This window comes from Saccostrea cucullata, unplaced genomic scaffold (genome assembly GCF_032062105.1).
Source record: "Saccostrea cucullata isolate Sc308-1 unplaced genomic scaffold, CSIRO_AGI_Scuc_v1 ctg2527, whole genome shotgun sequence".
NCBI classification, from domain to species: Eukaryota; Metazoa; Mollusca; class Bivalvia; order Ostreida; family Ostreidae; genus Saccostrea; species Saccostrea cuccullata.
In genome coordinates, this window is record NW_026927339.1 from 208,197 (window position 1) to 220,509 (window position 12,313).

The window sequence follows — 12,313 nt, forward strand, 5'->3', positions numbered from 1 at the left end:
AAAAAACATAATTAGAAATGGATTGAAAAAGTATTTATCATACCAATGTACAATTTATCTGAGGGTTCTACACGAAAAACGGACATTTGCAATTACAAGTTAAAAATGTGCATACATAATAATTAATATTTTTTTTAAATTTAAATTGCTTCAAAATTTCAATAAACTATTTCTTTATGATTTTTTTTATGTAAAACTTGTCTCATTAGGTTTCTATATAGTCCGATAATAAAGACATTTTAAAAAATCATTATGTTTTTTAAGTAAAAAAAATGCCATGTGACCATAACCAATACAAAACGTGCATATGGCATAAACTATTTTGTCAAAATAGCGATAACATTCAACTTCTCAATGAAATGGGTTTGCATTTTTTCTGCGATGTGTACTGATAAAGAACTACCAATAAGAATATGTTTCTTACCCTCCAGCTATAGGTACTTGTTCTTTTAAGAGAGGAGGTCAATCTATATTTCTCAAGATTTCCGTAACTTTAACTTGTAGAACATTTACGACTTCTTGCTATATCAACATTTCGAAAAGTCTTTGTTCAATAAAATATTCTTTTTAAATACAATATTTATTTTTTAGTGTTTCATATTGACAATTTTGAGGACAAACGAGACGTTCCTTAATAATAGATAATTTTTTCTAGGAGATTGTCATTGAAGTATTACTACTTAAATATGTCTACTCACAAAAATTGAGGAACCTTACCAGGCATTTCTGCAAGATAACAGGAGTACCGTAGTTTTTCTTATATAATCCTTTGGGGAAGAAAAATAATTTTCCAATTTCAGATGTTTAAGTGTTTGGATTTTTTAAAAAACATCTAGAAACTGGTTTAGAAATCAGAATATTAAGAAAATTTTAAATATTTTTCATACATTACGAAGATATACAAGACATATTTTGAGGAACGTTTCGTCTGACTTTAAAGTACAATTTTATATCATTAGACTTATACTTATAATGTTTATTGGATTCCGTGCTTGTCAAAGGAGCTCACGGTAGGCTTGGCTTTTCGGTAGGGTTTCTTACTTCTCCATATGGAGGCAAGTGATCCAACCACTGACTTTCAACTTGATACTCAGTGAAAAGCAAATCTATCGTTTTCTCCTTTTATACTCCTCCATGACAATTGATCCCACCTCTGATGATTCGGAGGTCCGTGTTTGCACTGCATTCTTTTTAGTATTGTTTTATGGACTTTTGAGCTTGAAGATATAATGTTTGTTATCTCCATATACTTTATGTTGATATTCTTTGTGAAAATAACACTTTAACTCTAAATATTACTTGTAAATCATTATTAAAGATTATGAAAACAAATTATATTTACATGTGATTTTCAATGGTCGTACAATGTTTGTGGCCAACGATATATCCAAGATAGTACATATTGTATAGTTGATGTTGAAACAACATTGACAGGAATTTTTTTTCGTATGCTCCTACACCTGTAAATTATGGAGAAAAATGCATAATCAAGCAATAAAATTAAAACCTATATTTTTGATTCAGTATTCGTAACTTCCTTATGGAAAATGCACTGAAAGCTACGTCAAATATTTCCTTTACAACGCAAGTGTGATTCCCGTGTGAAAGAATTATTAATAACATTTTAAAATTTATACAATATCAATGTATCATATGATATGATAATGAAATACACATAATGCACAGATACATATAGATAATTTAATTTTGTTTCTATTCTAGTCTCTCATTGGTTGATTTCCAAAAAGAAACGCAAGTTATTTCTTTATAACCTGGTTTGGTATGGGGACACACCCCCTTGACAACCAGCTGAATCATCTGTATCCATATGTATCCTCATTTCCAGCCCTTGGAATTCATGGGAAATTACAGATTTAATAAATGTACCTTTAACTTCAAAGAGTAGCTCGATTAAACCGCGTGTAAACAAACATCATGGCTGCTAGATCTGTGTATCAGTTATTACCTCCCCTTGTTTCATATCACTTTATTACTAGGGGGATGTATTATTGCATGAGCGGCAAATTTGAACTCATAAAAAGCAACACAATTTTACACCCACAGTTGCTTAACCGCCACGCGGATTATAAAAAAGCATAAACTGAACCCAACCAAGTTATAATCGAATAATTTGGCCAGGAATTAGAGTCATTCCTTAAATATTTATATCTGAATGTTTCAAAATAAATCTAATATGAAAAAAATCTTTTTATTCATTGTAGATCAATGATTGTGCTGCTATTTTGTAAGTTCACCGTGAAACGACAACTAAGGGTCAGACCCATCTGCTTCATATTTGGATGGTTATATGACGATAGACCATAAATAAGGTCAAACAACTTTTAAGTATATTGTATGACAAACATGAAGAACTCAGATTCTCCATCGTCAGTTCTCTGAATGGTGTAATATTTCACCATCACTCAAATCTGGGGTTATGTAGTTTTTAAGAACATTTGATCTTAGTTATTGTTCAATTCATGCATAAACAGAATTTTCCAAATAAACAATAAAAGGAAGAATTTATACTCTGAATTGGTGAAAATAATATACACAAACATTTTTAAATATTTTTTCCGTAATAAATTAAATATATACCATGAGTATGTCACGGAAAGAACTTTCAATTTCTATGCTCAGTATTAAAATTGTTTTACATATTTTAAATAATTTATTAAATTAACGTAAAGGAAACACATAATTTTAAAACTAACATATGGAAAATGCAAAAAAAAAATCTGGTGCTGGAATATAATTTCTGTACAGTTAAACTATACTTCAATTGTAAACGATGCAAAAAATTTAGTTTTACACCGTATTATCTTTTTCAAAAGTAAATGAACAATTTCTAGCAATGTGCATGAGTCTACTCCCAAACATTTCCATATGCTGTGTTTGCTCCATAATCTGCCTCTTCCTTCTCATCCAGGGACTGGAAGGTTTTGAAGGATTTTTCTTGGGGAAGTCCTGAAATTTTTACACTCCCCTTGGGAAGTCCTGAGATTTGTACACCACTTGTTGTGTCTGCACCAACACCAAAATCGTCACATACCTCCTCATCCTCAGAAACATCTGGACACAACGTCACTTCCTGTGACACCGATGACCTCCAGATAAAGCTGTAGCGCTTCTTTGTTGTAGGTTTACTGTATTCACAGGATTGATTGCTTTCCTTTGTATTTGATAATTGTTTGGTTAGTGTGCTTTTTACACTACAGTTGGTTCGAATGGATCCACTCGGGATGTTAGAGTAATCAGGTTCATGTCTCGAACTGTTTGATGACTGTGGTTTTTGATTTGTTGGATGAGTACCATCTAAAAACAAGAAAAAATGAAATTGAAATTGAAAACGAAATCCGTGTTTTATATAATTGAATACTGTTCGTTCTCTCCATATGTTTCATTGATAGTCAATTCCTATACAATTATCAAAAAACATTGTCGAAAGTCTATTTCTCTACAAATATAATTGTGTCAAACTAACGTGAACGTTAAAAAGCGCCTACTGTTGACTTGTGTTTAATTCAAGCAATAAAATATATTTATCCTTTATCCATTTTTGTTCATCGTGACAAGGAGCTTACGGAAGGTGTGTCCACTCGGAAGTGTATGCTCACTCCTCAATGGCACATGATCTCACCTCTGATGTTTTTGAGTTCCGGATTTGCTCTTCTACTATTTTGGTTGATGGGCTTCTGAGTTTGAATACTGTTTGTTATATCCATATATTTCATTACTATTGATGAATGTAAGAGATTATGCTAATATTTACCATTTGTTCTATTCATCTTGAAACATTTTCTGCAAAATGAGAGAGAAAAATATAATATTAAAATGAATCTTGAAATATTTACAAATTGAATTATTGAGTTAAATTTAATATATTTATCTTCCAACTGTAATTAAAAAAAAATTATTTTTAATCGTTCAATTTTCATATTAAAACATTCATATTTCAATCATTCATGATGATAACAGGGATGATAAAATTTGGAAAAAAAACATTAAAAGACGTTCTACAAAGTTTACACAACAAAAATGAATTTATACGTACAGGGCTTGAGAGAGGTGAATTAAGCCAATAGAACCACACAAAATGAGCAGTAAAAGAAAGGTCACCCCTCCTATAAGCCACGCGTTCTTCTTCAGAAAGTGCTCTATCTGCGTCTCAATGCTGTTGTTCTGGGTGTTGTTATCTACTACAAATAGATATCCTATTTTATCAGAAAAGTCACAAGGCCGTAACTGCTATTGAGGCAAGTGAGGCAAATGCCTCACTAATTTTGTAGAGGTTTCTGAAAAGTGAGTAAAGTTTTACATTTAACTTATGAATTATGTGCGTCTTCATGCCAAATTAATATTTTCAAATTTTGTTTCAATTTTGTAAATTGTTAATCTCATCAGGTGTCTCGTTTTCATTTAGAATGCATCATTGTGAAATGTGATTCAAAATGTTTGTTTTGTAAATTGTTTGATTGTTTTACATCCCTTCTAAGAATACTAGTATTCCATTCATATTGAGACACCACTACTTGCCGGTGGAGAGTTAAATCTGTACTGGGCTTTCAGGGTCACTGAAGATGATTGAACAGTGAGACATCTTTTTGTGCCATCACTTACTGTGATATAGGACCTCGGTTTCTACGGTCTCATCCAAAGGACCAGTTTCCACATCTTGCAGTGGAATTCGAATCCATAATGTAAGGATCAACTCCTTAGTCTGCGACTCTAGAGCATACCTCAACCACTGTGCCATGCGGGTGACAGTTTAAAACGTAAAAACCTTCTAAAATTTTTTATCTTTTATTTATATTCTAATACCAAGGTGTAAGGATCCCCTGTAACCCCCGTCACTACCCATCAGGTATAACCCTTGCCCCGTCTAGGACAAGGAGTGCCCAACACCCTTGCCTCACTAAAAATTTGAGCCTAGTTACGGCCTTGAAAGATGGAGATAAAGAAAAGCATTCAAGATCAAACGTCCATATTTCTTTTTTTTTTTTTTTTTGACAAGAAAGATGTTTAATTCAGTGTGAAAGTAATGATCAAGCTTGCATTTTTAACATAATGAAATATTTTGCATTATCTTTATTAACGAGAAGAACAACACAATTGCTTTATTAATTAAAGGCTTAAATATCTCCTAACTTCCATTGACTACAAAACATGCGAAGAAAGGTTTTTAAAATTCGAACTGATAATTGATACACTTACGTGGACATCTTCCCGTGACCTCATTACAGTTGTTCTTACATTCAAATGGACAATCATTCCTGCAAAGCTCTCCATAAAACCCAGTAGGACACGCTTGACTGCAGTTTTCCCCAATTTGACCAGACCTGCACACTGAAAAAACACTGTCGTTTACTTTAGATTCCGTTAAATATAAGAGGGATTAATTACCGTGTAATGTCGCGAAAAGTACCGATCGTGAAATAGAATTACTAGTATGCTTTAATTTTAATGTTTCTGTCCATTTAAAATCTCTAAATCAATTGTTCACTCGCGAATTATTGTTCTCACAATTTCATGTTTAAGACCCGTTTGCAATATTAAGTACTTGCGTAAGAGAGGAAATCTAAATTATTGAAGATACAAACCCTTCAATATATAATGGATTAGAAAAAATATATACCTGTACATATCTCATTATGAAGAAAATAGCCCGCACAACACCGCATTCTGCAATTAAAGCAGATCTTATTCATTTGTAAGATCCGTTTATCTTTTCTGAATATATAAAAGAGAGACAAAAAAGACAAACAAACTAGCAGTTTTGTCTTTCAGGTCTTACCCACACATGTTAGGATCCGGGGTGGCAGATGACACATAAATTTTAATGAAGCTTGGGAGAAGTATAAGAACAATTCCATCCATTTTCCCCACAATATACCAAGTAAACATGCACAGTTCCTGTTGTTTTATTTCATATATGAACATTTTTGATATAAAGCAAACAGGAAGAATACGCGGAAAAATGAGCTTTGTTTTTTTTTTTTTTTTTTTTTTTTTTTTTTTGTTAAATTCAAAAAAAAATGTTGGATTGAAGAAATTGTTTAACATTTATTTGATGGCATTTGAAAATCTTGGTAATTCCAGAGCTAACCCAGAAAGTGAGAATAGATATTTTGTCTACTTTGGTCAACTGATGATATATCAGGCTCAAAACAAAATGTAAATGAATTCAAAATTCCATCCTTTATTCTAGAAGTTGTGTAATTCAGATGTACATTATTAAAAAAAATCGAAAGAGTTTTCAGAAAATTTATATCGACATTTTCCTTTAAGTTAAAAATATCGACTTTTATACAAATCGCCCGAAATATGGCTGAAATTTTGCCGACTCGGCGTTAAACAAAAATGATCAATCAATCGACTTTTACGCACTTAATATGACTGTTTCTCAAGATAAATAAAAAATGAGCTTTTTAATTTGACATCAAATTCAACTGTTCCTTCTGTAAAAATTGAACTCGGAAGGAAAATTTGCTATCCTTTGTTTTTATTTTCATCAAGAAAACCCTTTTATAAAAAAAAAATCATTCTGATTATACACATAAGTACTCTGAAAGTGATTTTTAAAAGATGCTAGATTTCCTTTTTGGCAAAATTTATGTACTATTCCGGGAACTGATCATTCAAAAAGACTATTGGAAATCGAATGGGCACAAATGTTGATGGTTATTTTGACCATCTTTTGATGTTAAATCGGAATTTGAAAAAAGAGAACATACACTGAAAAAAAATTACTGAAAGTCACTGGGAAGACAAGTAAATTTACTGTCCATACAATCACTACCTCAAAAGTAGTTTTACTGGGAATTGGGTAGATTTACTAGATAACATTAGTAAATCTAAGAATTATAAGTAACTTTCACTAGGTATTTAAGTATCTTTACGACCACTACTCCACTTTTCACTATTTTACTAGTAAACAGAGTGATTACTAATCACGAAGAACGCTTTACTAGGCACACTAGTTAAATCAACTAAGTATTTCTTTCAGTGTAGGAAAAAGAAAGCACAAGCTTTATGAAGCATTCAAATTGGCATTTAGATAAACCGATGATGTATTATAAATAAAGAAAAGTTACATCCCTTTTTATGCCAAAGAGTATTCCATTGAAATCATATTTAGATATTTTTGAGAAAAATACGTTAACGGTTATCAAAGAACCAAACTTTATGATAAACGTCGTAATTCATTTTCTTTAATTGTCAACTTTCTTTGAAAAAAGGAATAAACCCTCACACCAGCATATGATTTGGTCTTCCAGTAGACTCGATACACAATATCCTGCTCTACGTAAGAACAATTTCTAAAGCAAGATTCAATTTTGACAATCAAGTTGATGAAACAAACGTTTGCAATTATCTTTTAGCAAGTTCTCTTGTCGACATAATGGCCTTATCATTGCCTATCGAAAGCTCATCAATTACATTTTTCTTGTAAAGTGTTATGCCATCATTAACACGCAAAATTTCTTACGTATATTTCATTTAACTCACCATTACAAGGAGCACAAGTGGATGTGCCCGGCCGATAGGATATGCTTACTCCTTCACTGTACTTGATGTGATATTTTATAGCTCCAAGGAACCTCCATTTTTTTTTTTTTTGGAGAGTTGTGTTTGCTCTTCAATCGATTTGATTGTTTCAAACGATTCTGGGTGATTGGTTGTGGTCATTTTAGACTTTATTGATCTTCTTTAGAAGAAGAGTTACACATAAAGATTTACAAAAAAAGATCAAAATTTAAAACTGAAATGTACGAATTTTTTTGACAATGCTCAAGATTTCACATCTTAGAAATCAAGGTATAACTGATGGTTTTTTATACGTATTCCTTATAAGTCAATGTTCACATCACATGATATTTATTGTGTATTTCTCAGTGATCGGAGGTTGTTCTTGAGATGAAGCCAAATGAAGCTGAATGCGTTGTATGACTTGTCCGTCCATGCTACTTTACTCAAAGTCCATTCTTAATAAGGCATCCTACAGTGAGTGTAGTGGTTGAAGGCTATCCCATATACTGTCCGTCCTGAATAAGGCATCCTACAGTATATGCGGTAGTCCGAGGACGACTAGGCTCTTGTGTCAGGGTAGAACTCTCAGTTAATTGTTGCAAGCCTCTGATTATTATAGTAATTTTAAACATTTGATCTAATGGTTTTCGAGGTTTCTGTTTCCATTGCTCTCAACTTGTATCATTTAAATGGACTTGTATACTTTATCTTAAGATTATACCTCTCATATTTATTCTTATTGCATTTTCCTATTAAATATATTTTAATTCTTAGACAAAGTCTCTGACATGAAGACATTTAGAACAATTTCTTGAATTGTTCTGGCACATAATGTTTAGTAATTGATCTGATTCCTTGCTGTAAATGCCTGAAAGGAATTTTGAAGCTGAAGATCCATTTATACAACGTCTAAATATTGCTCGCTTTGCTCATGGGCTTCTGGTAAGTAATTAAAATCGTTTCCTATCGTATGACGTTTCTGTGCCGATTCCACACTCAATCTTGTATTCAAAGCTATTCTGCCCTGTCCTACTTTGTAGTCAGCAGATGTAAACGATGGTTTATTAGCGATCTTTTTATCTGTAAGAGTTCATACTTAGCTATTTACTGTTATCAAAGAGACTATTATATCGTGTCTTATATCACGAAATGAAATGTTAAAATTTCGGTCCATACCCTTCAAAATTCTTTTTCCAATCAATCTAACTTTATAAATGGTGTAGCTGAAAAAGAAAAAAAGAAACACACCATTGATTCATGAAGATAATCTTACAAACCACAAAGGAACTATATAGAGTTTAATGTATGATCATGAGGATATGAGAAGAAAAAAACAAAATCATAGAAAACAATGTAGGCTTTTTTTTACAGACATTCTAAGTTTAAATGTATAGAAATAGAATTAGTTATTAGATCAACCTGGTCATTACAAAGATTCCAAATACTGAGATGGTAATGATGATCTGCAGGGCGAACAGTCCAGACAAATAAGTCAAACTGTTGTTCCAATCCTCCACAGTTATAACTGCGTTAGGCCTTCAGAAAAAAAAACAAACTCAACAAAAACAAATTCCCTTTTAAAGCGGAGTAACAACAAGATTTCTTTTCCTAATCATTTGAGAGTTTACTTTTTAATACATTTATCCAATACATACCTTGTTTTTATAACTTCAATTGATTCAGTTTTCATTTTCTGTTTAATATCTGGACAAAGATCATGAAAGAAAATAATATATAAAAATATGATTTTATTTTCTATATTTTATTTCTTTAATTTATTCTAATTATTGTAAAATAAAAACAATGCGGTTAGGATAAGTGTATCTCAGAGAAGTGTGAGGAATTATTTATTTATTTCATTTCATGGATGCTTTTATATTTGTATTATTTATTACACAAAAGATTGTATTCGTATGGATTTGTGATAACAATTCCAGTAAAGCTAATTAACATGTATTTTCATACCTAGACATGTTCCGTTAACTTTGTTACATTTCCCCATACACTCCTGTGGACACTCCTGCCTGCACTGTCTTCCATAAAATCCCTCAGGACAAATTTCAGTACAGTTTATACCAACTGTTCCTTCATAACATTCTGAAAAGAAGCATTATTTCCTTATTCCTGTTTTTTTTTCATGCAATTATGGTAAAAGGAAGAGATTTTTTTTTTCATTTTAATTCCTTCAAAAAATGATTTGTCCCAATTTTAAAAGAAAGGTTTTATTTTATCATGACCTTATAAAAAATGATATAAAAAATTAAATGTCCATGAAATTAAAAAAAAACTCACCTACAGAATCAAAATTTCACTAATCTATTGGTAAAATTTCATGAACCGCTCACGTGCAAAGAAAACAATCAATCAAAATATTAGGACATCAATTTCATCTAATCAGTTTATTGTCTGTTGTCTATTTTATTTTATTTTATTTATACATTATTTATTTCTTTGATAGATATCTTGATAGGATTTGCATGCTCATGCAGTTGATATTTACACTAGTACCTGTACATCTGTCTCTATAGAGAAAAAATCCAGCACAACAATTGTTTCTAAAAGTAAATCAAAATTTTCATTTTGTTTTTCTCAAAAAATTTTAAGCTAATTCTTATACATGTAATAACATTCATAGACATCCTTATGGAGTTCTGATCAAGCCACTTTTAGAAATTAAAAATATTCATTTCTAAAAAGAAACTGAAGAGTTTTCTCAATTTGTACCCTTGTTATAATTTTGATAAAATTCTTCATTAATTAGATCTAGTATATGAAAGATTCCTATCAAATTTGAGAAATATATTCCTTTAATGATATGAAAAGAATTCAAAAAATCTACTAGATCTTGACCTTATGTGTCAGATTTATAACTTATAACAATAGAACATTGAAGAATATAGATAGATTAATTGTACACCACAAAAATATAGTTATTTCCACGATTTGATTATTATTTTCATATAAAAATACCATCCACCTGCTCTTTAAAAGCCATATTTGAATCAAGTATACTTTCAAAAATAATTTTTATTTCCGTATGTACAAAAAATAGAATTGAAAAAGAACTTGAACGCAGAGGAATGAAATTTATTGATTTCATTAAAAAAAATTCTATAGTAAATCACTTTAATATATAATACTTTGTCTCAATATGATTCATTATAACTCTATCAATTTTTAAAAATTCTTTTATACAAGAACTTATTCATTTTTTTTTTCAAAATAAAAACACTTGGTGTTCCATTTAACTCGATATTTCAATATATTTCAGAAGTAGCTTTCAATGTCGACATGTTTTGTCCTGGTAAACTAGAAATTTGACATTAACATAGTAAGCCATGTTAGAATAAGATTTTTTTTTTACTGTAAAACGAAAATGGCTAGCTTGTCAACTTCTTCAAATCATAAAAAATTATTTATATTTATATCAATACTGTAAATCACTTTTTATTCCCGAGAACGTTATTTTCGCGTATTTTAGTCTTTCTTATGATTATACAGAGCAATAACCACAAAATGTTCAAAATTTTGTCTCGCTTATTAAGAATCAATGCTTGTATTGGGAGAATAAGGTGTTTTGAAAAGTGATCTACTGTGTAAGGTAGAATTTAACATTTTGAGCAATAATTCTTGACTTGAACTTGTCAAAACTCTTTGGTTTGAAAACGTCAAAACTCTTATTTTACACCATGAAGAAGATTTATCGTGGCAATGACATTTGGAGATAACGCCAAGCTCAAAAGACCATCCAAAAAATACAAATTGGGATCAGAGTAAAACAAACCTCCTCAACATGCCATGAAAATGTATGTATTCCCTGATTTACAAATCCCTTCTTAGCAAAGCAGCAATGAATAAATATTACATGTATTAGTATGATAGATTGAGTAGAATTACTATTTTCGGAAAAAATTATGTTTCTCTTTAAAATAATTACACACTGTAGCAATAAACCCTATATACTAAAGGATTATTGTTACCTGCTTTGTTAAAATGGATAATTTTATTGACTAGGTATAGTCAATTAACAATGAAAACTTCCATTCATATCTTGCCTGGATATATCCTAATGAGCTTTAAACAAAAGATACAACAGATTTCGACAGATTAGTTTCGTATTATGATGTTTCATTAGCAAAAGACGTTTTAAATTTAAATTCTAAGTTGACAACTTCCTTTACTTCTGTTGTATATAACCTTATCAGATGCAAACTGCTTTATATATTCTATTACAAAAGATCATGCTCTATGTTTTAACTATTTAAAAGAAAGCAATCTATTGAATGTGTAAATTCTAAATTTCTACGTATGGTGATTTTGTCAGCAAATACAATCTTTCATTAAGTAAAATGCTGATTGACATTTTTTCAACTAACAACTGTTAGGCTGTCATTTTCACTCTGAAGTGTCAACGAATTTTCTTGGTTTTTTGTTGTTTTTTTTTTTTACACGACAGGTGTGACCGTCTGCAGGGGATGCTCACTTATCCATAGCGCTAAACGCCCCTTCGAGTTTTTTAGAAGTCAGTGTTTGCTCTGCCCCAGGCTTGTAGTGTTCAAATGGATTTCTGATATTGAATATTAGATTGATTGATTAATTGTATATTGTTTAACGTCCCTCTTGAGATTTTTTCACTCACATGGAGACGTCACCGTATGCCGTTGAAGGGCTTCAAATTTTGACCTTTTCTCGGCACTCAGGGCCATTGAGAAGTGAGGGATCTTTTTCTTGCCAACACCTGCTGCTTTCACGGGGTCTCGGTTTTATGGTCTCATCCGAAGGA

The 12,313-nt window shown here is 31.1% G+C and overlaps 2 protein-coding genes and 1 long non-coding RNA gene across 3 annotated transcripts; all 3 read right to left on the bottom strand.

Moving 5' to 3' along the window:
- Positions 1–2,751: 2,751 nt before the first annotated feature.
- LOC134274136 (uncharacterized) lies at positions 2,752–4,756 on the bottom strand. The gene is made up of 4 exons (XM_062756389.1): positions 4,621–4,756; positions 4,055–4,199; positions 3,773–3,801; positions 2,752–3,315 (listed from the first exon to the last, which is right to left on the bottom strand). The coding sequence occupies exons 1-4, from the start codon at positions 4,754–4,756 to the stop codon at positions 2,867–2,869; spliced, it is 759 nt and encodes a 252-aa protein (XP_062612373.1). The 3' UTR covers positions 2,752–2,866.
- Positions 4,757–5,222: 466 nt separating this feature from the next.
- On the bottom strand, positions 5,223–5,922 carry LOC134274129 (uncharacterized). Its single transcript, XR_009993553.1, has 3 exons — positions 5,795–5,922; positions 5,636–5,682; positions 5,223–5,346 (listed from the first exon to the last, which is right to left on the bottom strand). It is a non-coding gene; the product is annotated as an uncharacterized LOC134274129 (long non-coding RNA).
- A 2,333-nt stretch (positions 5,923–8,255) lies between these two features.
- On the bottom strand, positions 8,256–9,603 carry LOC134274130 (uncharacterized). The gene is made up of 5 exons (XM_062756382.1): positions 9,496–9,603; positions 9,186–9,234; positions 8,950–9,066; positions 8,707–8,753; positions 8,256–8,610 (listed from the first exon to the last, which is right to left on the bottom strand). Exons 1-5 carry the CDS (start codon positions 9,530–9,532, stop codon positions 8,429–8,431), a joined length of 432 nt encoding a protein of 143 aa, XP_062612366.1. The 5' UTR covers positions 9,533–9,603; the 3' UTR covers positions 8,256–8,428.
- Between the last annotated feature and the right edge of the window lie 2,710 nt (positions 9,604–12,313).

Bases quoted from the DNA above. Each gene is read 5' to 3' on its own strand.
- LOC134274136 (XM_062756389.1), bottom strand. From the start codon at position 4,756: ATGGCACAGTGGTTGAGGTATGCTCTAGAGTCGCAGACTAAGGAGTTG. The intron at 4,200-4,620 runs GTAAGTGATGGC...ATCTATTTGTAG, and splicing joins AACCGAGGTCCTATATCACA to TAGATAACAACACCCAGAAC. The intron at 3,802-4,054 runs GTACGTATAAAT...CTCATTTTGCAG, and splicing joins ATTCACCTCTCTCAAGCCCT to AAAATGTTTCAAGATGAATA.
- LOC134274130 (XM_062756382.1), bottom strand. From the start codon at position 9,532: ATGGGGAAATGTAACAAAGTTAACGGAACATGTCTAG. The intron at 9,235-9,495 runs GTATGAAAATAC...ATCTTTGTCCAG, and splicing joins AGTTAACGGAACATGTCTAG to ATATTAAACAGAAAATGAAA. The intron at 8,754-8,949 runs GTTGATCTAATA...TTTCTTTTTCAG, and splicing joins GGAATCTTTGTAATGACCAG to CTACACCATTTATAAAGTTA.